Source organism: Manis javanica, chromosome 13, assembly GCF_040802235.1.
Source record: "Manis javanica isolate MJ-LG chromosome 13, MJ_LKY, whole genome shotgun sequence".
NCBI lineage: Eukaryota > Metazoa > Chordata > Mammalia > Pholidota > Manidae > Manis > Manis javanica.
Window position 1 is genome coordinate 87,660,158 of NC_133168.1, and position 26,055 is coordinate 87,686,212.

At 39.2% G+C, this 26,055-nt stretch overlaps 1 protein-coding gene across 1 annotated transcript; it reads left to right on the forward strand.

Moving 5' to 3' along the window:
* Positions 1–6,715: 6,715 nt before the first annotated feature.
* LOC118970678 (olfactory receptor 7G2-like) lies at positions 6,716–19,832 on the forward strand. Its single transcript, XM_073219475.1, has 4 exons — positions 6,716–6,756; positions 6,820–6,964; positions 17,615–17,658; positions 18,854–19,832. Exons 1-4 carry the CDS (start codon positions 6,716–6,718, stop codon positions 19,830–19,832), a joined length of 1,209 nt encoding a protein of 402 aa, XP_073075576.1.
* The last annotated feature ends 6,223 nt before the right edge of the window (positions 19,833–26,055 follow it).

Here is a 26,055-nt window from a genome sequence, read left to right on the forward strand (position 1 = left end):
GTCCTAGCCACAGCAATCAGACAACACAAATAAATACAAGGCATCCAGACTGCTAAGGAAGAGGTCAAACTGTCACTGTTTGCAGATGACATGATGTCGTATATAAAAAAACCATGAAGAATCCACTCTAAAACTATTGCAACTAATATCTGAATTCAGCAAAGTTGCAGGATACAAAATGAATACACAGAAATCTGTTGCATTCCTGTACACTAATGATGAACTAGCAGAAAGAGTATTCAGGAAAACATTTCCATTCACACCTGCATCAAAAAGAATAAAATACCTAGGAATAAACCTAACCAAGGAATTGAAAGACCAATACCCTGAAAACTACAAGACACTCTTAAGAGAAATTAAAAAGATCACTAATAAATGGAAATTCATCCCATGCTCTTGTGTAGGAAGAATTAATATTGTCAAAATGGCCATCCTGCCTAAAGCAATCTACAGATTCAATGCAATTGCTTTCAAAATGCCAACAGCGTTCTTCAACAAACTAAAAGAAATAGTTCAAAAATTCATATGGAACTACAAAAGACCCAGACTAGCCAACGCAATCCTGAGAAGGAAGAATAAAGCAGGGGGAATCGCGCTTCCCAACTTCAAGCTCTACTACAAACCCACAGTAATCAAGACAATTTGGTCCTGGCACAAGAACAGACCTATGGACTAATGGAACAGACTAGAGAGCCGTGATATCAATCCAACCACATATGGTCAATTAATACACGATAAAGGATCCAGGGACATACAATGTGGAAAGGACAGCCTCTTCAACAGCTGGTGTTGGCAATACTGGACATCTACATGCAAGAGAATGAAACTGGATTATTGTTTAACCCTATATGCAAATGTAAACTTGAAATGGATCAAAGACCTGAATGTAAGTCTTGAAACCATAAAACTCTTAGAAGACAAACATCTCCTGAATATGAGCATGAGCAACTTCCTGAATGCATCTCCTTGAGCAAGGGAAACAAAAACAAAAATGAACTCTTGAGACTACATCCAACTAAAAATTTCTGTATGGCAAAGGACACTGTCAGCAGAACAAAAAGGCATCTTACAGTATGGGAGAATATATTTGTAAATGACATATCTGACAAGGGGTTAACTTCCAAAATATATAAAGAACTTACATGCCACAACACCGAGAAAGCAAATAGGCCAATTAAAATATGGGCAGAGGATATGAAGAGACAGTTCTCCAAAAAAGAAATTCATATGGCCAACAGACACATGAAAAGATGCTCCACATCACTAATCATCAGAGAAATGCAAATTAAAACCACAATAGGATATCACCTCACAGGAGAAAGGATGGCCAGCATTGAAAAGACTAAGAACAATAAAAGCTGGGGAGGATGCGGGGAAAGGGGAACCCTCCTACACTGCTGGTGGGAATGTAAGCTAGTTCACCCATTGTAGAAAGCAATATGGAGGTTCCTCAAAAAACTAAAAATAGAAATACCATTTGACCAGGGAATCGCACTCCTTGGAATTTACCCAAGATTAGAACTTCTCAGATTCAAAAAGACATATGCACCTCTACATTTATCACAGCACTTTTTACAATGGCCAAGATATGGAAGCAACCTAAGTGTTCATCAGTAGATGAATGGATAAAGAAGTGGTACATATACCCAATGGAATACTACTCAGCCATAAGAAAGAAACAAATCCTACCATTGTCAACAACATGGATGGAGCTGGAGGATATTATGCTCAGTGAAATAAGCCAGGCGGCGAAAGACAAGTGCCAAATGATTTCCCTCATTTGTGGAGTATAACAATGAAGCAAAACTGAGGGAACAAAACAGCAGCAGACTCAGAGACTCCACGAATGAACTAGTGGTTACCAAAGGGGAGGGGTGTGGGAGGGTGGATGGGGAGCGAGGGAGAAGGGGATTGAGGGGTATTATGTTTAGTACACATGGTGTGGGGGATCACGGGGAGAACAGTGTAGCACAGAGAAGGCAATTAGTGAATCTGTGGCATCTTACTACACTGATGGGCAGCGACTGCATTGAGGTATGGAGGGGACTTGTAATATGGCAAAATGTAGTAACCACATTGTTTTTTCATGTGAAACCTTCATAAGAGTGTATATCAATAATACCCGAATAAAAATTTTTTTAAAAAGAAAAAAAACTTACTGTAAAATAACATATTTTTGATTTTGCTGAGTGACTCTTACCAGGAAAAATTGTTCAAAATGTCTTAACTGTATTTATAATTATATGCTTTCTACCCACATACATTATCTATGTTTTCACACCTAAAATTGGAATTGGGCTTCTTGAAATCCAGCCTGCAAGCCTACAGTGAAGTTGATTTAGATCCCTGTGGAGACTTTTCTGAAATATTGTGGAGGAAGAAGAAATTTCCTTCACCCCTTGAGATTCTTCTAGTTGGTTGAAGAATCATATTGACATGAGGCAGAATAGTAGGAGACAAAAACAAAATTAATTACATATGTATGAGAAATCCATAGATATAAATTCTGAAGACAGGCAGGGTCCATGAGGTCTGCATGTCAACCTGAGCTAAGGAGGATGGGATAGGGGTCTGAGATGTCAGAGGAAAAGGGAAGCAATTCACAGGCATAAGAAAGAGTACATGTCTGATAAACAAATGTTTGCTTGGCCACACAGAAACCCTGGGACCCAGAGAGGAACTGTGACAGGCTAGCCACACCCCTCCCTGTCCCCCACCCCTTGCTCACATTATCCCGCACTTCCCCGTGGGGATGGCCCTCCTCCTGGGGCAGGTCCTCGATCTAAACTGTTATGCACTAGTTGGGGTGAGCATTAAAAATGTACATAACTATTGAATCACTATGTTGTAGAATATAAGATTGTATATCAATTGTAATAAATAATATCCAGAAAAATCTTTTTATTGAATTGAGGAGGGGGTGTCAAGTTTCATTCTGAATCTTTTGGGCCTTGGTTGCCTGCAAGTCCGAGACAATCTGCATGTCACAATGGCACCTCTTGTGGGCCGCCTGCTCTTGGCACCTACAGAAACAAAGATGCCTTTGTTTGTAACTAAATTCATTAGAGAATAGTGTGTGTGTATAGATGCAAGGCAAGTGGAGTCAGATAAGCACACACAGGTGGGGAGAAGTGGATAGTAGGGGCACAGCCATCCAGAATTCCTACTGTCTATAGACTTGGTCTGTAAGGATTTGCACTGCTCTGGGATCAGAATGACACTATAGGCCTGGCTAATGAGGAGGTGTTTTAGCAAAATTATTTCCTATGGAAGCAGTGAGGTGAGTTCATGCTTAAAGTGATCAGAACCCAGTCGGCCGTGGAGCTCCGGCCTCACTGCCTATCAGCACACCGGACACCCCATATATGGGATTTCATAGCCCACATGGGACGAGTGCTCCCTGGCTTTCATTCTCAGGGCCGCCTCACCCCACCTCTAGGGTGCACTTCCTCCAGAGCCAAAAGCTGCCCCTTCTCAGACAGGATGATGGTTATTTTTCTGATATTTACTTCAGTTCTTGTGGTGGGAGCATGGAAAATCTTTGCTGATATTTACCGTTGATTCCCTTTCCTGGTTCTTGATACTTTGAGTATATAGAACAGGTGTTGTCCTATTCCCATCGAGAATGGGCAGGCTGCCTGCTGGTCTACCTGGTCTCTGTAAAACTACCAAGTACTTTACATAAGAGCAGCAGAGAAAGTGTTATTTTATTTCACTTTTTATTTTATTCCTCATACATTAGGACAGCAGCATCAAAAAAGATAGTGTGATTTAAAAAAACCGTATGTCCACCCCTCACATCATTCCAGTGCATGAATGGTGATATTCTGTTGTATCGCCTTGAGGTTTTTATATAAAATAACACAATAATATGCCTGCAGAAGGCGCCCCTATTGAATTCCCCTCTCTTTCCCCTCCCATGATGGCTCCCATGATGCATGGCTTTTGACTGTACCTATGTCATAAATATACATAAGAATAAAAGGCAGTTACTGTAATTCTTGTCAAAGAGGGAATGGAGAAACAAACTGTGATGTATCTATATGGTAAGTCACTTCCTGGTTTTCAAAATTTCATAATTTTTCTTTTGTTTACAATTTAAATACAGTTAATTTCTGTCTGTTTTTTAAATTAATGGATCTGAACTGAATATCAAGATTGATAAAAAAATAGTTACCCAAGGAGCCAACTGTACGTGATGTGTTCAGTGGGGTCATGTTCACAAATAGCTTTTAAAATTCAAAACACTGCAATTTTTGTGGCATCATAAAATTAAATCTAGTAAAAAGTGCAGATGAGACCTGCGTTGTGGTTCCTCAGGGAAAGAAAAGAATTAGGATTGTGAAAATACGTGATTCAGGCTCTTCAAGTATATCTATTAAATGTGGTAATAAAAACAATTTGTTATGATGTGTGTGACTTTGATAATGTTGACTGGTGGCTACCAAGCTCTTCATTGCTTTCTTTGTACTTTTGTTCCTCTCAAATAATTCATAAAAAAATTATTACATCTATGCAGGATTAAAAAATGTTAAAAATATCTCATGGTAGACTTTCATCATACATGTTTTCCCCCAATAGGTTTTCATTATTTGTGTTCATTCCTGTATCTATTTATTTTTATTAGTTGACTCATCTAAACTGCTGTGCAGTTCATCTTCTGTCCCTGCCAGATGAATAATGATACCACCAATGTTTCCTTAATTCCCTTTTTGCATGATTAAGGTTCCCAGCTGGGCTTGCAGCTCATGATGTCTTCCTTGAAATTTGCAGCTGTCACAGTTGGGATGTTCTTTTTGATTGTTTTCTTCCACTTGCTGAGCCCACTGCTTTCTTCTGATGAGTGAAACATGCCAGAAGCTGCTGTTCATGGCAGAAAAGGAGAACCACGATAGGAAATGTCAGGGTGGGGGTGCCCTGTGCTGACTGCCATGCTGGATGTGTTTCTATTCATTGCTCATCATTGTAACATCCCCATAAGGTCTGATGAGGGTTCCTGTTACACAAGTGAGGACACGAGGCCTCTGCAGAGACAATGTTCCCAGTTCACAAAGCAAGTGCTGGTCTGGACTGAAATCACTGTTTGATTTCACGTAATCCTCCAAATGATAAGGGCTGTCGTGGTCACTGCAGGCTCCCCAGGAGAGGTAGGACCACGGCTTCACAGAGACCATCCTGTAGGTCCCTCAATTAGCTTGTAAATAAGCATGTATTTCTGCATTATCTTGTCTCCATCTTCAAGGACCTACAGATTGTTCTTATTTTCATAGATGCCAATACAATTCATTCTTTCTCAGATTTAACTGTTTTTCTTAACGACATGACTCTATCACCTTAGGGGAAGATATCTTAGTAGGGTGTGACCGAGAATCTCACCGACACAGTGTCTGCTTCCTGTAGAATGAACCACTACGGCAGACGAGGACCGTTTCAACTGGGGCATCTTATGAGCTTCAGGTTGATGGGCAGCATTTCTTCTCTTTGCCAGGAGCAGAGCATATACTTGGATGGATGCCTTGACCTGCTACATGCTACTTCATGGGTAGCGGTAGACATGCCTTGCAGGAACAGGAAAAGATTTTGGGCATTGCTCAGAATTAAAATTTTAAAAATGTTAAACGAAATTGTGAGATCTTTATAAAGGCTGGTTCTGTGTCATCAGGGGCATTAAGAGAGACTGTTCAAGAGAGTCAACTCAGCAGACAGGTGGTCTAGACTGAGACCCAGTCTTTGCTGTGCACCAACTGTACTTCCTGTCTGTGACCTAGCCTCAAATTACCCAAGTGTCCTCATGGGTAAATGGGATCGTAGCATGTATCAATGCTTCTGTAATGTGACCAGTCCTTCTGATGATTCTGAGAAATGCCACATATTGGGTACCATTGTTCTAGATGCAGATTTCATTGACATTATTCTTGTCCTTCTGTTTGTTTGAAGGCATGGGATGTTTCTAAAGGAAATGCCATGTCTTATTCTTGGTGTCAGTCTCAGCACTTGGCACAATGTGTAATATGGATTTGGTGATCTCTAAAATTTTGGGTCAGTAATGGGAAGACAGGAAAGAAATAGTGTGAGAGATGGTGATGGAGGGAGAAATTAGCAGAGGGACTGATCTGAATATCCATCTGGGTTCACAATATACATAGAGGGTACTGTTTGTTTTGATTTAAGCACTGATTTTCAAATATTAGCATGTTTCAAATTTATCTGGAGGGCTTGTTGAAACATACATTTCTGGTCCTCATGCCTGAGTTTATGCATAGGAAACCTTCAGTAGTACCAAGAATTTTCATTTCTAACAAGTTCCCAGTTGATGTTGCTGCTGTTAGACCAGGAACTATTTTTTTTTCACTCTCTCTTTTATATCAGATTCATCAAAAACATGAATCACACAGATGTTCCTCCTCCTGGGATTGACAGACAATCCTGAACTGCAGCCATTCCTCTTTGGGCTGTTCCTGTCCATGTACCTGGTCATCATCCTGGGGAACCTGCTCATAATCCTGGCCATCAGCTCAGACCCCCACCTCCACACCCCCATGTAATTCTTCCTCTGCATCCTGTCTTTTACTGACATATGTATAAGAACAATGATGGCCCCCCAGATGCTAGTGAATATTAACAGAGAGAATCAGCACATTAGCTACACTGGCTGCATTACACAGATTGGCTTTGTCTTATTTTTTGTTCGTTTTGAAACTGCCTCCTTGCAGCAATGGCCTATGACCGCTATGTGGCCATCTGTCACCCCCTGAGGTACACGGTCATCATGACCCCCTGACTCTGTGTCCTCCTGATTCTTCTCTCTCTGCTCCTCAGCATGATGGATGCCCTGCTCCACAGTCTGATGGTGCTGAGGCTGTCCTCCTGCAGGGACCGGGAAATCCCCCACTTCTGTGAACATGCTCAGGTCATCAAGCTGGCCTGTTTTGATACCCTCATCAATAACTTCCTGATACATTTTGTAGGCAGCCTATTTGGGGGTGTTCCTGTATCTGGGATCATGTTTTCTTATACTAAAATTCTCTCTTCTATTTTGAGAATGCCCTCAGTGGAGGGTAAGTGTAAAGCCTTTTCCACCTGGGGGTCTCACCTCTCAGTTGTCTCCTTGTTTTATGGGACCGGATTTGGGGTGTACATTAGCTCTGCAGTTACTGACTTCCAGAAAGGCTGCAGTGGCATCAATGATGTACATCGTGGTTCCCCAGATGATGAACCCCTTCATCTACAGTCTGACAAACAGGGACATGAAGGGGGCCTTGAGGAAAATAATCAGTAGGATACCTCTGTCTTTAATGGGGTCACCTGTTTTGAACTTGTTTTTCTTGAATGAGCCAAAGTGACTGGATTCCTGGGTGGGCCAGATGCCTGTTTCTTCCACCACCGTGAGGCTCTAACATTATCAGATCACTCCATGGTCACGTGCATCTAAGCAATGTCTTGAGTTATGATGATACCTTTTGTTCAGCTCTAGGATGATTGAGAATGACCCCAGTTTTCTAAACACAGTTTCTTTGCTCTGGACCCATACAACCAAAGCTGAGTCAGGGGTTCTAGTTTAGTGATTTTTTTTTTTGTGGATTGCTTTCCAAACAAGGAAAAGTGTTGAAAGTGGATAGGATGGGGAAAGGATTGAAGGCAGGCTGCAGTCATTTCTAGAGACTAGCTTTTTTCTGATCTGTGGTTATGACTATGCCGTTTGCCTCCCAGATTTAGGCGTGCAGTGGGGCAAGGGAGCTAACCTTTCAAATCCCAATTTAGTACTCAGACTAGTCATCTGTAAAACATACCCTTCCAAGTCTACGTTAGCCTCCACTATACTAATTTTCATTAAATATAAAATTGATACAATTAGATTATCTGAGTGGTTTGAGATGATTGTGCGATATTTGAGATTCATCAGTGGGAAGCAGAAACAGGTATCATTCTTGGACATTATGGCCAGAGACAAAAACCTGACTATTCTCCCCTTTTTAAGTTGATGCTGTACCTTTGCATAACATCAACAGAAGATGTATATGTCATGAGTAAATGCTGGTCTTCAAGATGTATCATCACATCCTAATTCTCCTTACCGTGATATCATATAAATAGAATTTGTATGATACTAGAGTCAGTGGTACTTATTTAGAATAAGGACATTTTCAGTGAGGCACCTTCAGCTGGATTATCTGGAGGAATGGACAGTGAATGTAATCACGTGTATTCCTAAAATGCAGACTGATATGGAGAAGACACAGAGAGAAGGTGCGAGCAGTGTAACCATGCAGAGAAATCATTTTGTGGCAGCCAATACTTAATTTTCCTATTGTACATTTTGCTTTACAAAAAAGTCATGTATTTAGCTTTATGCATCTTTTTATTGCTTTTGTATGTGCATGTGTACAATGTATTACAAAGATTCGCTTCTTTATGACATTGTTAAAGTTTCAACTCAATAAATGAATATCACTTCTTGGTTGTTATTCTCCTCATTGTACCTCTGCGATTCATACGTGTTATTGGGTTTAGCAACTATTTGTTTATTTTCAGTGCTGTCTATATTACATATGGTTATGATAAAAAGAGGTAGGGCTTATGATGCTGGTTAAATTTTGGGAAATACTTTCTCCTATTATGAATAAAGCTGTTTGAATATTCTCTTCCATATGCCCTGGTATAAATCAGAGAATGTTTTACAGCTGGGGTGGGATTATTGACTATTGGGAGTATCTTTCCTCCTTTTTGTAGTTCCCAGGAGTTTTCCTGAGCAGTGGGGCCATTTTACCCACACATTGTATGTTCCTGGTGTGGGACCACTAAAAAGTTAGCTTGACATAACTTACTCCATTTTGTAAGCTTAGCCTAACAAACCCCAACTTGTGTAAAACCTTAGTCCTAAGCAAAATCAGTAAAATCACAGTCCTAAGCAAAATAAGAGAAAGGAAGTACCCCATCCCTGGAGAAGCCACAAACTAGAAAACCACAATGAGTATATGTCCATTTTTCTGAAACTGTGATTATCCATTTTTGCTGAATCTGCCCCTTGGAAAGCCCCTAACCATTTTAGCTATATCTGCTAACTGTTTTTGCTGTATCTGCTACCTTCCCAAGTTAAAAGCAAAAAGAGGACTTTGTTCAGGGTCTCAGATTGTGTCCCGTATTCTGACGGGCTGCTGAGACCCTGGTTCGAACTAGCGATAAAGACCTGTTCTGTTTTTGCATCTCACGACTGAGCTTGGTGACTGCGACTCCACAAGGGGAACTCAAAGAAATGGGGCACAACACTGGTATTCTACATCATCACCAAAACGTTTTCATTCATCTGTTGAAGGGCTGTGAAATATTTAATTAACTTTTATTTCTCTTATTATGATGGGAAGCATTTTCACATATATGGGCCATTTATTTTCCCCCTTGTGTGAAATCCATGATCTATCGTATTTTCATTGAAATCCATGTCTGTCATATATAGTGTCTGTCATGTATAGTATCTGTCATATTTACATGGAGATGTTTATCATTTTCTTATACATAAAGAGGTCTTTATTCAACTGACATAGCCATCCTTTTTGAGGTTATGCACAGAAAATCTATTCCTTAGGTGAGTGGCTCATTTTTCATGGGCTTCATCTCCAATATTTGTGATGCGTAATTATGCTGAATTTTGAAATAGTTAATTTGTCAGTATTTTCCCTGATGATTTTGCTCAATAAGCCTTCATGTTGAAATCCCTACTTAATGCATTCTAAAGGACAGATATTTTTGCCTTTTACATGAGGCAAAAAGCTATGTGAAATTAATTTTTATGTTTGGTGTGAGATAGAAATTTAAATTTGTTTTATGTCTAAAACATTTTTATTACAATGTCCATCAATTCACCATAATGTCAATCAGTAATAAGTATACTGCTCATCTATGCATTGGTATTTATCTGGATGTTGTTTTCAGAACAGGAGGTCTGATAGCTATCCTGCACCAATATCGTATGTCTCAGTTATTGTATCGCATTAGTCAGCTAAAACTAAATTTATTGTGGTAATAAACAAGTCCCATTTCCTATTTTAATTTGAATCCCAATAGAATATTGTACCACAGGTTAACCACGTTTATGACAATTTGATATTTACTGCAACATTATTGACTACAAGACCGATAATTTTGATCTTTAGCCTGTACGGTATATGTGGATGCAACTATTATGAAATTGGGAAACATTGGTTGTGGAATTCTACAATGATAGTGAAATATCTGTTCATGATTAGTCCATACTGATTACAGAGTACACACCAGAGTGTGCTCAGAGAATGATACCAACAAGGGGGTAGAGGAGGAGGCCATTCACTTATATTCCTGCAGTAGCAATAATTTAGCCCACCCATATATTCTTAAAGAGTTATCATGTTTCTCTACCTTATTAAAACCCCATTGTTTAATTCTCAATCCTTCCCTTAGTTGACTTAACAACATTGATTCAGTTTATTATAATTTTTTATTGAAGTATAGCTGATAAACAATTTATATCAGTTTCAAGTAGAAAACAGTGCATCAACAGTTACCCACAGTATTAAATCCTCACCCCAACTAGTACAGTTACTATCTGTCAACATAAAAAGATGTTGCAGAATCAATGTTATACTACAATCCCTGTGACCAACTTATATTATGATTGAGAATTTCCGTGCTGTTTATCCCCTTCACTCTCTCCACCCACCCCAACCACTCCCCCATCATAACCACCAGTCTCTTCTCTGTGTCTACTGCAAGGAATCTACTACAATTTTTTTGTTTTGATTTTAGATTCCACAAATAAGTGAAATCATATGGTATTTGTCTTTCTCCACCTGGCTTGTTTCACTTAGCATAATACCCTCCAGAACCATCTATGTTGTTTCATACAGCAGGATTTCTTTCTTTCCTCATGGCAGAATAAAATTCAATTGTGTATATTTACCATGTTTTCCTTATGGAATCATTTATGACTATATTCTCCCATATTGTAGTTTACCTTTTGTTCTGTTGATGGTGTCCTTTGCTGTGCAGAAGCTTTTAGTTTGATGCATTCCTACTTGTTCACTTTGTATTTTGTTTCTCTTGCCTGAGGAAATGTGTCTGGAAAAATATTGCTCTATACTTTTGATAAGACATTTTTGTCTTTGCTTTCTTCTAAGAGTTTTATGGTTAAATGTCTTGCATTCAGGTCTTTGATCTATTTTGAGTTGACCTCTGTGCATGGAGTTAGGCAGTAATCCAATTACATTGTCTTACATATAGCTGTTTTCCCAACAACAATTATTGAAAGGCTATCTTTTCACCATTGTATATTCATGGCTCCTTTATTGTATATTAATTGACCATATATGCATGCATTTATATCTGAGTTCTCTCTTTCTTTTCTGTTGATAGACTGGTCTATTCTTGTGTCAGTACCATACTGTTTTAATTACTGTTGCTTTGTCAAATAGCTTGAAGTCAGGGAGTATAATCCCCCCAGCTTTGTTCTTCTTTCTCAGGATTGCTTTGGCTACTTGGGTCTTTTTTGGTTGCATATGAATTTTAGAACTATTTGTTCTGGTTCATTGAAAAGTGCTGGTATAATTGATAGGGATAGCACTGAATCTCTAAATAGATTTGGGCAGGATGGTCATTTTGAGAATATTAATTCTTCCTACCCATATGCATTGCTGATTCTTCAGCTGTGTGGCTTGCTTTTGCATATCATTTATAGAGTTTTATGAATGAACAAAACTGCTTAGTTTTGATATAGTTGACTTTGTCCATATTTTTCATAATACCTTGTTTGTGAAATCCCTAGTTACTTGATTCTGAAGAATTTGTAGTTTTGGCTACAAAACTCTCCATCTGCAATTCAGTTTTGTCTTTGATGTGAGGCAGGAATAAAGTTCATTTTTATGGCTCTGTACCTTTTAATAAATAGTCCATCCTGTTATCGTAATCCCACTTCACTTCTGTGATAAATAAACTGTCCATTTGTACACTGGCCATGTTAAAAGGCAAAATTCAGTTCAACTCATTTGAAGACCTAATTGGTTTACCAAGCAATTCATTGAGAGCATCCCATCCAGCAGGTAGAGAGATGGGAGGTTTTATAGGCACGAGTGCAGGGCAGGGAAGTTATTAGCAAAAGAAAAAAAAAGACATTATTTCAGGCCAGGACATCTCTTTTGGGGGAAGGGACTGGCAGGATTTATTGTGCAGATTACCTCCGTAGTGCTGGTAAGGAAATCCCAGATCAACTGTTAAGCGGTCACATTCTTGGGACAGGTTGAAACTGTAACTAAGTCTGGGTTGGCTGTCATGGGGGACAAATAACTCCATTTGGGGTCTGCTGTTTCTTTTCTGTGACTATCAGTATATAGCATAACTGAGCCACATTCTAGGGAAAATGACTTTGCACAGACAAAGCTTGATTTTTATATTTCAACATTCCAGGGAACACAAAATTATTTCCCTTTAGAGTTGTAATTCAAGTAATTGGAAGTCTCCTTGGTCATGTTTGGGAGTGGAGAGGGAGAGGTCTTTGTCTACTAGTCGAAGACCATAGGGAGCCTGGTCAATTTCTTCTTACGTTTGCATTCCTTTTTTCTCCCTGATAACTTGATGGGGGATGTCTCTGTTCGTTACCTGGTCCCAGTGATGAGGAGGAAGGGAACAAGGTGGACAACCAAACAGACCCTACAGGCTACACCTGCCCTCTCCTGGTGTTTCTATTAGCATGTGAGATACTTAAAGATGCAGAGTTGTACAGAATAGGAGCAAAAAATCCAGAATTTACAAATATTAGCATTTTGCCATTCTAATTATCTTCCTAATGTCAAAATATGGAAAGAAGATAAATTCTTTATATTCTATTCCATTCCCCTCCTTCGCTTTTCACAACACCAGTCATGAATTTTGTTTCCAGGGTTTATTTCAAATTGTTCTCACATAAATATGTATGTGTGTGTATGTATGTATCTATATAATGTGCATATATTATATACATATATGTAAACAAATATATGTGCACATATATGCATATGAATATACATACAGGTATAATATATATGTGCCCATCAAAATGCCTAATTGAAAAGAGAAAATTATGTCATAAATGGTACATCACACAGTTAAATTTGATGACCCAGAGTGAAATGTACCAAGAGTGATGAATCACAAAATGTATTAAACACCAGTTTTAAATGACCTTTTCAGCATGTAAAGAACTGAAGTACAGAGTATGGATGTATTATGGATAGTATCATAAGGGAGTGTGGGGACACTTGAGTCCTCTGGGCCAGGATCCTCACCTGAACCTAAACTACCTGGTGCTGTCACTGGCCCCTGTCAGGCTCCTGCTCCCACACCCACAGACAATGAACTACTTTGACTGAGTCACTATATAAGCTGCTCCGCCCAGTGCTCTGGATGCCCTGGATGGAGGCAGAGATGAAGGAGGATTGCAGACCTGCCGACTGTTTATTGCAGACGTGATTCTAGTGCTTGGAGTATCGCAGGGAGAATAAATCTGGGTGATAAACACTTTTACCCCAAGAATATTCTATTGTTATTCCTCCTTCTCACTGAATCTATAGTGAACTTGCCAAACCTGAAACCCCTTGACAAGACAGGGAGGAAAACGTTTTGCTTTACTCTCTTAGGTTCCCTGACCGGGTCTGAAAATTGAACTGACAAATATTACTAGGAAGGAAGCATACACATTTATTTAACATATGTTTTACATGACGTGGGGGCATTCACAGGAAATGGAGACCGGAAGAAACAGTTAGACATGAGTATCTGTGTGCTAGGTCTGATGAAGAGTGGGAAGTCGTGTGGAAGTACGAGAGGTCAGAGGGAACGGGGGGCACCGAGCAGGCCGCCTTTCTTGAACCTCTTCTCTGTGCCCTTTGCCTTTGGTTACAAGGATACTCGCTGCCTTTGCCGACCGGGAGGGCTCACCTGAAGGTTTCGTGACTTGCTCAGGGAAAACATGCTGGAGAATGTCCGAGTGAACTTCTTGCTTCTGATATTTTAAGAACCTCTTTGACTTAAAAATTTGATATGCCAAGATGCCATATTTTGGGGTAGTGTTTCCTGAACCCCCCGACTTTCACATGAAATATACTGAAAACGCAGGGGGAAATAGCGCATATCAAGGTCAATGTAGTGGTTCCCTTTGGGAAGGGAAAAATTATCAAGAATGTGGAAAATAAAGTGGGAGGGAGGGGTGACTTCTCATATACACATGTTATTTTATTTCTTTATGAAAACTTAATGTGAGATGACAATGTATTTTTGATGGTGCCCAGTGACTCTTACTAGGAAACATTGCTTAAAACACCTTAACTGTATTTATAAATATTTATATCCCCATAAAAAAAGTATGTTTTCCCACCTAAAATTGGACTTGGGTTTCTTGATGTGCACCCTCCAAGCCAACAGTGAGGTTGGTTCAGATTCCCCAGGGAGCCTTTTCTGGAATGTGGGGAGGAAGAAATTTCCTCTATTGCTCAAGGTTCTTCTGCTTGTTTAAGAATCAAATTGACAGGAGACAGAATAACAGGAGAAAAAAACAAAGTTTAATTTCATATGCAGGAGGAGTTCATAGCTACAAATGCCAAAGACAGTAAGGACCAAGGGTCTGTATGTCATTCTGAAGGAAGGAGAAGAGGGGACAGGCCTGAGATTACAAAGGAGAAGGGAGCCAATCACTGGAATATGAAAGAGTAAATATTTGGTAAACAAATGTTTGCTGGGCCACACAGAAATGATGGCACACAGAGAGGGAAGGTACAGCCTAGCCACAGCCTTTCCTGTCTACCGCCCCTTATTCACATTAGAATGTAGTTACCTATGGGGATGGCTGTCCTACTAGAGTAGGTGCTCCATCTAAACTGTTTTTATGCACTAGTCAGGTGACCATTTAATAATGTACATAACTGTCAAATCACTATGTTGTACAGTATAATACTGTCTATCAATGATACTTCAATAAAAAATACCCGGAAAAAATATTTTTATTAAATTGAAGGGAGAGGTCAAGTTTCTTTCTGAGTCTTTTGGGCCTTGATTGTTTTCAACTATAAGACAGTATGCAAGTCCCAGTGGCACATCTTGGGGCAGCCTGCTCTTGACCCCTGCAGAAACAAAGATGCCTTTGTTTGTAACTATGAAAGGAACACAAAATTAATTAGAGAATAGTGTGTGTGTACAGATGCAAGGCAAGTGAAGCCAGGTAAACACACACAGGTGGGTAAAAAATAGTTGGGATGCAGCCATCCTGAATTCCTACTGTCTATAGATTTGGTCTGTAAGGGTTTACACTGCTATGGGATCAGAATGACACTAAATTGGCTTGGCTAATGAGGACTTGGGATATTGAGCCCCCAGGGAGACAGAGAGTCAGCCTGTGACCACCTCACACAACAGCCCCACGGAGTCAGGAACCAACACACCTGAGGCTCCTCCCAGGGATTCTCCTGGTTCATTATGAGCCAGGGGCCTCACCCAAGGTGTCTGCCCTTCCTGAGAACAGACCTCCCTCTTCCACATCCAGGAGATGCATCGCACATCACTCCTCTGTGAAGCCAACCAGGTAACCCAAGTCCCTGAGTTAATGCACTGGAAATAAGGGCTGGTGTTCTACCAAAATTCCTTCCCATGGAGACAGTGAGGAGGGTTCATGCTTAAAATGATCAGATCCCAGTAGGCCATGGAGCTCCGGCCTCAGTATCACCAGGAGAATGAAAGCCAGGGAGTACTGGACATCCCATATATGGGATTTACATATCCCATGGCACCAGTGCTCCCTGGCCTTCATTCTCCTGGTGTCCTAACCCCATTCTCTAGGGTGCATTTCCTCCAGAGCCAAAATCTGCCCCTTCTCAGATAGGATTTCTGTTAAATTTTCTGATATTTACTTCAGTTCTTGGGGTGGTGACATGGAAATGCTTTGCTGATATTTACCTTTGATTCTCTTTCCTGTTTCTTTATAACATGATTGTGTAGAACACCTGTTGTATTGTCCCCATAGCCAATCTGGGGAATAAGAGGGTGGCCCAAGAAACTGGGATTTCTAGTCCACCTGTTCTTTAAAAACTACCAAATATTTTAAGTAAAAGCAGCAGAAACAGTGTTATTTCCTTTCTGTTTCCTTTTCTTTTATTTTTTATAACTTAGTACATCAGCATCACAAAAAAAAGATATTGTGATTTTTAAAAGGCATAGGCCCACCCCTCACTCACATCAGTACAGAATGAATGAATGCTGACATTGTTTTGTATTGCTTTCAAGTTTTTATATAAATTAACATAATAATATGCCTACAGAAGGTGCCCCTATTGAATTACCCTCTCTCCTCTCCCACTTCTAGAGGCATAGTACTTTGAACACAATGGTTTCCCTTATGCATGACTTTGGACTGTATCTGCATTCATAATTATATTTATAGAGAGAGGCAGTAAGCATAATTCCTATTAGGACATGGAGAAATAAATTGTGATGTAACTATAGTAAGATAATTCCTGAGGTTTTTTTTGTTTCAATTTTTTTCTTTTTCTTTTTTAAAAATTTAAATACAGTTGATTATTGTCTTGTTTTTATATTAATGCAGCTGGACTAAATACCAAATTAATCAAAAAATAAATTACATGAGAGAGCCAACTGTAAATGACATATCTGGTGTGGTCATATTCACAAAAAATTTTTTAAATTCAAAACAGTGCAATTTTTTTGTGGTATCATTATTAAATACAGTAAAAAGTGCAGAGGAATCCTGTATATCAAGCCTTAGTGTCATGGTTCCTTGTGGAAGTAGAAGAATCAAGATTGCATAAATACATGATATAGGGACTTCAAATATATCTGTATTAAATATTGCAATAAAAACACCAAGTAATGCTGATATAAGTGAATTTGATAATGTTGACTGGTTGGTACCAAGATCTCCACTGGTGTATTTGTAATTTTCTTTCACTTGAATGATTCATAGTAAAAACAAATACATGTGTTTAGAATCAAGAAATATTTTAAAATTTCTCATGCTGTAGGATTTCTGTCATACCTGTTTTTTCTTCTGTAGGTTTTTGTTATTTGTGTTCATTCCAATATATAATTATTTTTGATATTTAATTCACTTAAATTGCTGTGTATTTCATCCCCTGTTCTTGCCAGATGAATAATGACATCACCAATGTCACCTTCATTCCTTTCTTACATGATAAAGGTTCCCAACTCGAGTCTCAGCTTTTAATCTCTTCCCTGAAATTTGCTGTTGTCACAGTTGGGATTTTCTTTTTGATTGTTTTCTTCCACTTGCCGAGCCCATTGATTTCTTCTGATGAGTGAAACATGCCAGGAGCTGCTGTTCATGGCAGAAAAGGAGAACCACGATAGGAAATGTCAGGATGGGGGTGCCCTGTGCTGACTGACATGCTGGATGTGTTTCTATTCATTGCTCATCATTGTAACATCCCCATAAGGTCTGATGAGGGTTCCTGTTACACAAGTGAGGACACGAGGCCTCTGCAGAGACAATGTTCCCAGTTCACAAAGCAAGTGCTGGTCTGGACTGAAATCACTGTTTGATTTCACGTAATCCTCCAAATGATAAGGGCTGTCGTGGCCACTGCAGGCTCCCCAGGAGAGCGAGGACCATGGCTTCACAGAGACCATCCTGTAGGTCACTCGATTGACTTGTAAATAGCATGTATTTCTGCATTATCTTGTCTCGGTCTTCTGAGGACCAACAGATTGTTCTTATTTTCCTATATGCCAATACAGTTCATTCTTTCTCAGATGTAACTGTTTTTGTTAACGATATGACACTATTACCTTAGGGGAAAAATTCTCTTAGGGTGAGACAGAGAATCTCACTGACATAGTTCTCTGCTTCCTGTAGAATGAACCACTACGGCAGACGAGGACCGTTTCAACTGGGGCATCTTATGAGCTTCAGGTTGATGGGCAGCATTTCTTCCCTTTGCCAGGAGCAGAGCGTATACTTGGATGGATGCCATGACCTGCTGTGTGCTACTTCATGGGTAGAGGTAGGCATATCTTACAAGAAATGGAAAAATTTCAGGTATTGTTCAGAATGAAAATGTTAAAAATGTTACAGGAAATTATGAAACCTGTGTGATAATAAATGCTGAGTCTCTGTCATCAGGGGCATTAACAGAGACTGTTCAAGAGAGTCAACTCAGCAGACAGGTGGTCTAAACTGAGACCCAGTCTTTGCTGTGCATCAATGGTACTTCCTGTCCATGACCTAGCCTCATCTGACCCAAGTGTCCTCACGGCTAAATGGGATCATAGCATGTAAAATGCATCTGTAATGTGACCAGTCCTTCAGATGATTCTGGAAAAGGCCAAATATTGGGGACCATTGTTCTAGATGCAGATTTCATAACATTATTCTTGTCCTTCTGTTTGTTTGAAGGCATGGGATATTTCTAAAGGAAATGCTATGTCTCATTCTTGGTGTCAGTCTCAGCACTTGGCACATTGTGCAAAATGGATTTGATGATCTCTAAAATTTTGGGTCCGTAATGGGAAGACAGGAAAGAAATAGTGTGAGAGATGGTGATGGAGGGAGAAATCAGGAGAGGGACAGATCTGAATATTCATCTGGGTTCACAATATGCATAGAGGGTACTGTTTCTGTTTATTTAAGCACTGATTTTCAAATATTAGCATGTTTCAAATTCATCTGGAGGGCTTGTTGCAACATACATTTCTGGTCCTCACGCCTGAGTTTATGCACAGGGAACCTTCAGTAGTATCAAGAATTTTCATTTCTAACAAGTTCCCAGTTGATGTTGCTGCTGTTAGACCAGGAACCATTTTTTTTTCACTCTCTTTTTTATATCAGATTCATCAAAAACATGAATCACACATATGTTTCAGAATTCCTCCTCCTGGGATTGACAGATGATCCAGAACTGCAACCATTCCTCCTTGGTCTGTTCCTGTCCATGTACCTGGTCACCATCCTGGGGAACCTGCTCATCACCCTGGCCGTCAGCTGTGACCCCCACCTCCACAGCCCCATGTACTCCTTCCTTTGCATCCTGTCCCTGGCTGACATCTGTATAAGCACAACCACCATCCCCAAAATGCTGCTGAACATCCAGGCACAGAATGAGCACATTAGCTACACTGACTGCATTGCACAGATTGGTTTTGTCCTATTTTTTGGTGGTTTTGAAAACTGTCTCCTTGCAGCAATGGCCTATGACTGCTATGTGGCCATCTGCCATCCACTGAGGTACACGGTCATCATGACCCCACGGCTCTGTGTCCTGCTGATTCTGCTCTCTCTGCTCCTGAGCATCGCAGATTCCCTGCTCCACAGTCTGATGGTGCTGAGGTTGTCCTTCTGCACAAACAGGGAAATCCCCCACTTCTTCTGTGAACTTGATCAGGTCTTCAAGCTGGCCTGCTCTGACATCCTCATCAATAATTTCCTGATATATTTTGTAGGCAGCCTATTTGGGGGTGTTCCTGTATCTGGGATCATTTTCTCTTATACTCTAATTCTCTCTTCCATTTTGAGAATGCCCTCGGTGGAGGGTAGGTGTAAAGCCTTTTCCACCTGTGGGTCTCACCTCTCAGTTGTCTCCTTGTTCTATGGGACAGGTTTTGGGGTGTACATTAGCTCTGCAGTTACTGACTCTTCCAGGAAGGCTGCAGTGGCCTCAATGATGTACATCGTGGTTCCCCAGATGATGAACCCCTTCATCTACAGCCTGAGGAACAGGGACATGAAGGGGGCCTTGAGGAAAATAGTTACTAGGATACATCTGTCTTTAAATGGAGTCACCTGTTTTAGGCTTGTTTTTCTTGAATGAGTCAAAGTGACAGTATTCTTTAGTGAGCAACATGCCTGTTTTCCACCACCATGTGGCTCTAAGATGATCAGATCACATGATGGCCACGTGCATCTCAACAGGGGCTTGAAATGTGATGATACTTTTTGTCCAGCTCCAGGATGTTTGAGAATGACTTCAGTTTTCTAAACTTAGTTTTTTTGCTCAGGGTCCATAGAAGCAAAGCTGAATCAGGGTTTTTAGTTTTAGTGACTTTTTTGTAGATTACTCCCCAAACAAGGAGCATTGTAGAAGGTGGATAGGATAGGGAAAGCTTTGAAGCAAGGTTATGATCATTTCTAGAGACTAGCTTTTGTCTGATCTGTGGTTACGACCATGCCGGTTGCATCCCAGATTTAGGCGTGCAGCGGGGCAAGGCAGCTAGCCTTTCTAAACCCAATTAAGTCCTCAGACTAGTCATTTGTAAAACATACCCTTCCAAGTCTACTTTAGCCTCCACTATACTAATTTTAATTAACTATAAAATTGATATAATTAGATTTTCCTGGTGGTTTGAGATGATTGTACAATATTTGAGATTCATCAGTGGAAAGCAGATACAGGTGTCATTCTTGGACATAATGCCCAGAGGCAGAGACCTGATTGTCCTTTCCTCGGTCAGTTGATACTAGATCTGTCCACAGAGTCAACAGAAGACATATGTGTCATGGGTTGGATGGTGGTCTTCAAAATATGTGGCCACATCCTAATTCTCCTTAATATGATTTAATATTAATATTTAAATATTAATTTGTATCATCAGGGTGAGTGGTACTTATTTAGAAAAATGAGTCATTTCAGTGGAAGACATTCAGCTGGATTTTCAGGAGGGACAGACAGTAAATGTAATCACACATATCCTTATAATGTAGACAGATATGTAGCCAGACCCAGAGAAAAGGCAGGAGCAATGTAACCGTGCAGAGAAACTGGGTTGATGCAACGAACATTTAACTGGAGTATTGTGGAGTTTTGCCCTACAATAATGTCATTTTTATAACTTTTTACTTATTTTATTGCTTTTCAACATATATATATATACATACATATATACATACATACATACACATATAGTGTGTTACAAAGGTTTACTTCTTTTTGACCTAATTAAAGTTTCAACTTAATGAATGAATATCACTTCTTGGTTGTTATGCTCCTAGTTGCAGTTCTGAGAATTCAATCATGTTGCTGGGTTTAGCAGATATTTGTTCATTTTCAATGCTCTCTATTAATATTATATATGGTTACAATGCAAAAGACAGGTTTTACGGTGTTGATGAATATTTGGCAGATATTTTTACCTCTTATGAATAAAGTTGTCTGTATAGTTTCTTCTGTGTCTCCTGGCATACATCAGAGGCGGTTTCATAGCTGGAATGGGATCATTGGCTACTGGGATGTATCTTTCCTCCTTTTGCAGCTTCAAGAGTGTTGCTGAGCATTGGGACCAAGTTTCCCTCACATCATATGGTCCTGCTATTCTACATCATCACCAGAACATTTCCATTCACTCTGATAAAGGGCTGTAAAATATCATTTAATTAATTTATATTTCTGCTATTATTAGAGTAAGCATTTTCATAACTTGTGGGCCATTTATTTCCCCCCTTGTGTGAAAGCCATGCCTGTGATATTTCCATTGAAATCCGTGTCTATGTTATTTCCACGGAGATGTTTATCTCTTTCTTATTAATTTATGTGTTCTTTATTCAATTACTTAGCCATCCTTTATGAGTTTATGCAGTGCAAATCTATTCTTCAGGTGAGCGGCTCATTTTCCATGTCCTTTATCTACAATGTTTATAATGCATTATTGTGATGAATTTTGAAATAGTTAATATGTCAACATTTTCCCTGATGATTGGTGCTCAGTAGGTCTTGATGTTGAAACCCCTACTTACTTCAGTCTAAAGGACTGGTACTTTGCCTTTTCCATTTGAGGCATGAAGGTCAAATTAATTTTTATTTTTGATGTGAGATAGGAATTCAAATTTGTTTTTACATTTGAGAGCTTTTTATTGAACTGCCATCCATTCACTATAATGCCAGTTGGTAATAAGTACACTGCTCATGTATGCATATATAATTTTCCAGATGCTGTTCTCAGAACAATAGGCCAGCTTCCCTGCACCAATATGATATATCTTAATTATTGTATCACATCAGTCAGCTAAAACTAAATTTATCTGCATTAACAAACAAGTCCTGTTTTTATTTTTGGTTATAATCACAATGGCACATTGCACCACAGGTTGCCCACTTTGATAATAATTGCAACATTATTGACTACAAACCCTGTAACTTTTATTTACAGCCTATAAGGTTTAAAACATAGATATATATTTTGAAGCTGCTGGTATGAAATTGAGAAACATCGGTAATTGGCATTCTAAACGGGAGTGAAATAACTGTTCATATTAGTCCATACTGATTACAGAGTATATATTAGAATCTGCTTAGAGAGTGATAATCATCAGTGTGGTAGAACAGTAGGCCCTTTCTCTTACCTCCCCACAGTAACAATAATTGGCACATCCATGGATTCTTAAAGAGTCATAAGCTTCTCTACCTTGCAACGTTGTCATTGTTTAATTCTCAATCCTTCCCCTAATGGAGTTATCAGCAACATGGATTCAGTTTATTAATTTTGTTGAAGTATAGCTGATATACAATCCTATATTGGTTTCAAATAGAAAACACAGTGGTTTAACATTACCCACATTATTAAATCCTCACACCAACAAGAAGACTTACCACCTTTCAACATAGAAAGATGTTTTAGAATCTTTAGCTATACTACCCATGCTATGCTACCATCCCTGTGACTAACTTATATTTTGATTAAGAATTTTTGTGCCCCTTTATCCCCTTCACTCTCTCCACCCATCACCTCTCCCCTGTGGTAACCAAATGTCACTTTCAACTGTATCTGCTGCTGTTATGTTCTTTTTGTTTTATTTTGTTTTTAGATTCCAAAAATAAGTGATTTCATATGGTATTTGTCTTTCTTCAGCTGGTTTATTTCACATACCATAATACCCTCTAGATCCACTCATATTTTTGCAAATTACAGGATTTCTTTATCTTTTATGGATGTTTAATATTCCATTTTGTATATGTACCCTATCCTCTTTATCCATTCATCTATTGATGGACACTTTGATTGCTTCCATATCTTCACTATTGTAAATAATATGGCAGTAAACATAGGGTTGCATATATCTTTGAAACAAAGATTTTGTTTTCTTCAGGTAATTTTATAGAGGTGGAAATACTGGGTCATATGGAACTTCTCTTTTTAGCTCTTTTAGGAAGCATCACACTGCTTTTCACGGGGGCTCTACCAATTTACATTCCCACCAATAGTGCAGGAGGTTTCACGTTGTTCTACATCCTCACCATTATTTCTCATCTTTTGGAGAGTGGCAATTCTCACTGGTGGGAGGGTTATCTTACTGGGGTATTTATTTGCATTTCCTTATGATTAGTGATGTGGAGCACATATTCATATGCTTGTGGGCCATTTATATTTCTGCTTTGGAAGAATGTCTGATTCAGTTCATTTCTTACTAAGATACTTTTCTTTATCTTCTTTAAGCATCACATTATTTTGGATTTATTCTTCTGTCACTGGCTACTATTTCTCTGTCTCCTACAATCATAATCCTCATCTCCCCAGCCTCCCCTCACAGGAGGGACATTTGAATCAGCATTCAGTCTCCTCTGTAGCTAACATCACTTCTTTTCAATAGCATCCAGACTCACAGAATGTAGGCCATCAATCCACTAAAAATTCCCAAACTTATGTCTCCATAAAGCTCCTCCATCTTGATTTCCAGAAGTGTATATTCATCTGTCCACTGACATCCCCACATAGATGCCACATAGGCATTTTGAACCCAAATCCTGATATTAATCTACAAATAGAATATGCTCACAGTTTTTCCCATCATCATTGATGGCAACTCCCATTTTTCTGCTGCTGAGTACTTTCCTTTCACTGGCACCACCCTTGAGCCCCTCTTTCTCTTATAACCTGTGCCAAATCTTCCAGAGAACCCTGTTTGTTATATGTTAAAATACATCCAAATCCAGCTGAATCTTATATCTCCACCATTCACACCTTGATTGAAGCCACTAGAAATTTAGAATTGTTCAAAAGCCACCTCACCTGGGCTACCCTTTGTGTGCTTTGTCATCAGTAGGATGTTGATAAAATCTGTGTGACATTTGCTCTTTGATATCCTCTTTAAAGTTTTTTTTCCCTCTTATCTGTTTCAGCCCGTGCTGGTCTTCTTATGTTCTGATTATTCTCTTGGTTTTCTGTTTCAGGATTCTTTCTCTTGCTAGCTGTTAACATTTTGATGAATAGATTTTACCTGAATGCACAAGTTTTCTCCTCTCTTCCTTTTTCTATCGATGTGCTCATGCATCCTTGTCTTCCAAGTTCACAATTACACTCACCAATCCCCAGTTCTCTACTCCTGAATTTAGTTTACTGATGCTTGTTTGCTCAGTGACATTGAGAATACCACAGATCCAGCTGTTAGATTACTTCAGTTTTTCTTGAAGTTTTAAAAAAAATATTGGGTATCAGTCCATAGTCATGCCCATAATTGTGTGTTCATCCTTTTTGTCACAAATAAGGAAGTTCCACTTCTGTCCTTGACATCAGGCATTTAGTCTTTTTCTAGGGTATTTCATTCTCATTACCTGAAAGGGTGTCTTCATAGAGATAGAAGTAAATCTGTAGAACTCTGTGGCTCCAGGCCATCTACCACTTTATGTTTCAGTTCTTTTGTTTGTACGTGGAAACTTTTTTTAATAGTTTGAGTATATTGTTGCCTTTTTTATCTATTAGTCATGCATTTGAAGTGAATGGGATTAAGACAGTGAAGAATGACATAACCACGCCATTTTGCCAAAAATTTACTTTCCAGTAATATACTTGGAAAAATATAGATTAAGAAAGCTCATATAGAATTAGATAAAATGTAGAATAAACTGATGAACAAAAGTGTTGAAGTCCTTAAAGAAAAATTTTGCTATTATTAATGTACAATTACATGAGCAATATTATGGTTACTTGACTCCCCCTATTATCAAGTCCCCACCACATACCCCATTACAGTCACTGTCCTTTAGCATACTAAGATGCTATAGAATCATTACTTGTCTTTGCTGTGTTATACTGCATTCCCCATATTCCCCCACCCCCATCATTATATTATGTATTCTAACCGTAATACCCCTTTTTCCTCCTTATCCCTCCCCTCCAACGCATCTTCCCCAGTTCCTTACTCTTTGGTAACTGTTAGTCAATTCTTGGGTTCTGTGAGTTTGCTGCTGTTTTGTTCCTTCAGTTATTTCTTTGTTGTTATAATCCACAGATGAGTGAAATCATTTGATACTTGTCTTTTTCGTCTGGCTTATTTCACTGAGCATAATGCCCTCTAGCTCCATCCATGTTGTTGCAAATGGTAGGATTTATTTTCTTCTTATGGCTGAATAATATGCCATTGTGTATATGTACTGCATCTTTTTTATCCATTCATCTACTGATGTACACTTAGGTTGCTTCCATTTCTTGGCTATTGCAAATAGTGCTGCGATAAACATAGGGTTGCATCTGTCTTTTTCAAACTGGGCTGCTTTGTTCTTAGAGTAAATTCCTAGGAGTGGAATTCCTGGGTCAAATGGTATTTCTATTTTGAGTTTTTTGAGAAACCTCCATACTGCTTTCCACAATGGTTGAACTACCTTACATTGCCACCAGCAGTGTAGGAGGGTTCCCCTTTCTCCACAACCCGCCAGCATTTGTTGTTGTTTGTCTTTTGGATGCTGACCATCCTAACTGGTGTGAGGTGATATCTCATTGTGGTTTTAGTTTGCATTTCTCTGATGATTAGCAATGTGGAGCGTCTTTTCATGTGCCTATTGCCTATCTGAATTTCTTCTTTGGAGTAGTGTCTGTTCATATCCTCTGCCTATTTTTTAATTCGCTTATTTCCCTTTTGTTTCTTGAGGTGTTTGACCTCTTTATATAATTTGGATGTCAACCCCTTATCGGATATGTTATTTATGAATATATTCTCCCATAGGGTAGGATGTCTTTTTGTTCTATTGATGGTGTCATTTGCTCTACAGAAGCTTTCTAGTTTGATACAGTCACACTTGTTCATTTTTGCTTTTGTTTTCCTTGCCT

What these genes read in the sequence shown, in the direction of transcription:
- LOC118970678 (XM_073219475.1), top strand. Translation starts at nt 6,716, where the DNA reads ATGGCCTATGACCGCTATGTGGCCATCTGTCACCCCCTGAG. An exon ending in GCCATCTGTCACCCCCTGAG is followed by an intron (nt 6,757 to 6,819) that starts GTACACGGTCAT and finishes TCTGCTCCTCAG; the next exon opens with CATGATGGATGCCCTGCTCC. An exon ending in ATAACTTCCTGATACATTTT is followed by an intron (nt 6,965 to 17,614) that starts GTAGGCAGCCTA and finishes TGGCCACTGCAG; the next exon opens with GCTCCCCAGGAGAGCGAGGA.